General features: G+C 43.5%; 1 protein-coding gene across 1 annotated transcript; it reads right to left on the minus strand.

The window, feature by feature from the left end:
• Nucleotides 1–202: 202 nt before the first annotated feature.
• LOC112875479 lies at nt 203–2,471 on the minus strand. The gene is made up of 3 exons (XM_025939347.1): nt 2,249–2,471; nt 1,182–1,276; nt 203–657 (listed from the first exon to the last, which is right to left on the minus strand). Exons 1-3 carry the CDS (start codon nt 2,325–2,327, stop codon nt 379–381), a joined length of 453 nt encoding a protein of 150 aa, XP_025795132.1. The 5' UTR covers nt 2,328–2,471; the 3' UTR covers nt 203–378.
• Between the last annotated feature and the right edge of the window lie 1,234 nt (nt 2,472–3,705).

Here is a 3,705-nt window from a genome sequence, read left to right on the forward strand (position 1 = left end):
GGATGACTATTGATCAAGATGCAGCTGGGGTAGCATCAGCTACAGAAAAATAACCAAGATAAACACACGAGAACGGAAAAGACATCCCAGTGTGATTTTGTGTACAAAGATTTCAAGTGTAATCAGACTTACATGTCACACACCTACTTATGCAACAGCCAGTTTCTCCATTGCATAATTGGAAATTCATTAGAAATCAGACTTGGAAATTGAACCCACAGAATTTCAACACCACGGAGAACAGCAGAGCTCAGATGAATTACACCCCAGGAAACATTTTTCTTTCATCTATTAGTCGATCATGAGTATCTATTATTGGGGAATAGCTCCCATATTACAGTTTATCAACCTTCAGGTAAACGTGGCATCATTTGCCAGTCACCTAGTTGGTTTTCTATCAAATTCAGATTCATGGCAATGTGGATCAAGCCAATCACGAGGAGAGCTCCTTGGTATGCTGGTACCACTTGCCCTGGCGCCCATCAACTCCCTGAGGCTCTCCACCTTGTTCTCCTGAGCGTTGCCTGTGAATTTCCTATCTGCTTCCTTCAGCTTGTTCCTGAACCGCTGCTTACGGCCAACGGTGTTCAGCTCTTGCTGCTTTACTTGGGATGGTGGAGCTCCATGAGGTCCCAAGTATATCTTCTCATCTTTTGCCTGCTCAAGTATGAATTTACATCTCCATGAAACAACAAACATCAATGGACCAGTGGTTCACAAAGGTCAGACATTGTTGTAAAAGGGGCGTAGAACAGACTAAAATCTTACGACAAATAGTTTCAGACATGTAAGGGCCTGTTTGGATCCGGGTGACTAAATTTTAGTTCCGTCACATCGGATGTTTGGACACTAATTAGGAGTATTAAATATAGGCTAATTATAAAAACTAATTGCATAAATGGAGACAAATTCACGAGACGAATCTATTAAGCCTAAGTAATCCATCATTAGCACATGTTTACTGTAGCACAACATTGCCAAATTATGGACTAATTAGGCTTAATGGATTCGTCTCGCGAATTAGTATCCATTTATGCAATTGGTTTTGTAATTAGCCTATATTTAATACTCCTAATTAGTGTCCAAATATCTGATGTGACAGGGACTAAAGTTTAGTCCAGGGTATCCAAACAACCCCTAAATCTTATGAAAAGAGTTCAGAAAAGCATTCCAGAACATACCTGTAGAGGTTCAGGATCTTTTGCTTTGGGGATACTAGGTTCAATCACATCATTATCTTGAGTGAGCAAATTAGGAATAACATATCCATCCGCATCTGTGGTTGCACAATTAAAATTAGATAAGGATGTGTAAAATAGCAGCAGTGCAGATTGCATGAAGCTCAGCAAAGAATGCAATTCATGGATTACAACTACCTTACATATCACAATCTGAGATTCCAACAACTAAATTGTAATTACATATCACAATCAACAACCCCAAGTCATATGTTGGTAAGATTTATACCATTCGGTTTTCACTCAACGAAGTTCATAGTTTGCCTGAGTTGGTTCATAACCTTATGTCCTTTTATATATCCTAGTTTAACCATGCAATGCAAAAAGTTTCTAAGTAAAGAACGGGTTAATATCCAAGTTCCTCGAGTAAGTAAAGTAGTTGGTCCAATAGAATCAGGTTGAGTAGTTCAATCCAACAGGGAAACAGATGAAAGCAAAGAGAAGCAATTGATAGGAAATTGACTCTTGAGTTGAATAACTAATAATGCAAAGAATCAGCAAAGGAAGGTATATACTCTGCTGAAATTTGTCATGCATAGTCTTGGCTGATTTGATCAAGCAGGAAAAGTAAGGTGAAATTCACAGTTTATTTCCTTAAAAATGGCAAATGTCCTTGCAGTTTATAACCCTGGGTCATTAGGTCCCTGCCATGTGGCTTTTACCACCTGAAAAATCCTCTAATTGATTCTGCATGCGCACTTCAAATGGCCCCAAGTTTGGATTCTACCCCCAGTGACCCATAGCTTACTGAATTACAATCATCAGACTTCTCCCCCACATAGAACGAGCATGCTTGCGCAATGTCTCAGGCAATCCCTCAACACCAACAAAATCCGACCACAAGGATGGGCGCGCCTTACCAGCAAGAGGTCATCCCACCACTTATACTATACCATCCGTTCCTAAAAAGTTGTCTACTCATGACATGGTAAAACCACCCACACCTGAAGCTAGCTACCGGTAAGCAAGCACGGCAAAGAGACGAGGGTGCTCACCCCACGGTTACTCACCCCACTCGTCTTCCTCGGCGGCGGTCGCGGCGTCAAGCTGTGGGGCGGCCTCCGCCGGCGACGGGGAAGGGGTGGCCATGGTGGTCCGCGAGGTGGGGAGCCGGAGCCTCCTCGACGGGGAGATGGATCCCTCTTCCGTTGGATGGCCGCTGCGCTCCCCCGTCGGCTCTCCGCTTCACTTCGAATCTTCTCCCCCGTCGGGAATCGATTCCGTCGTCTGATCCCCCACCAAGGAGGAGGCCGGCGCAGCAGAGAGGGGCAAGGCAGGCTTTACCGTGGGCTACTGGGCCCACTCAAAAAGATGTTCTTGCTGCTTTTGTTGTCAAGGCCCATGTAAGCATGCCATTTTGGGCCATCTACACTGAAGCTAACAAGCTACGACCGGCCCCGATGGAGTGGGAAGTCGCCGCTTCAGGCGGCCTGCAAGGCCCAACGAAGACCACCACGGTGAGAACAATTTTATTTTGCTTATTTAATGCATTTTTGGATTCTGTAGTTTCTTTAGCGACACTCTTAATTATTTTTGTATACAGGGGCGGCCTTTTTTTAGAAGGTCAGCTAGGGAGAGGATTGTCCAGGCATTTTACTGGCACGGGGGGCTTGGGTTCGTAGAGAAATATTAGTTATTTTTTCATGTATATGATTACACCATTGCAAATAGGGGGGGGGGGTCATAAAAGGATGTGTGCCTTGCATCATGGGAGAGGCAAATTAAGTAGCAAATTTCTGCCTTAAACAACATATTTGCATAGTGCTCACAACTTACCACACCACAATTTATACGCATACAACAGCACGTACATCCACCCCTTAGTCCCGCCCGGAGTTAGATCCGGAACTAATGGAAGCATTAGTACCAGATCCAACGGCTAGGGAAGGGGGAACTAGGGAGGGACCTTTTGTTCCGGTTGGAACCACTAACCGGGGCCGGCTCCAACCAGGACTAATAGCGCGCGACACAGTTAATCCCGGTAGTAGCCTTCAACCGGGACTAAAGACAACCCTCTAGTTCCGGTTGGTGATTACTACATGCTCGCGTCTAGCCGTGGCGACATCATGCTGGGTGTACAAATTAAAGATGAAAATTACTTTCATAGCGAGGATTTGATATGGTTGAATTTATAAGAATTATACAACTATACCATCAAAACACCCTCGACATCTCTTTCGTCAGCACCTGGCTTCTGTAAGTGGTGTTTTTTAATTTTTATTTACATAATTAGCGAATCTTATTACGTGCCCTAGATCTATTCCTTGTTTCTTTTGTATCTCGTAGAATGGAGATTCAAACTTGCACGAAGAATGACTATTTTCACTTGGGGTTCGTCAACCCAGTGGTTATGAATTGCGTTACTCTAAAGGACAACCCTCAAGAAATATTTGATAACTTATACAAATTCTTATCCATTAAGCATTACAAGCAGAATATATTATTTTCTTGTAACTTTCGGTAAGTG

This window comes from Panicum hallii, chromosome 9, assembly GCF_002211085.1.
Source record: "Panicum hallii strain FIL2 chromosome 9, PHallii_v3.1, whole genome shotgun sequence".
NCBI lineage: Eukaryota > Viridiplantae > Streptophyta > Magnoliopsida > Poales > Poaceae > Panicum > Panicum hallii.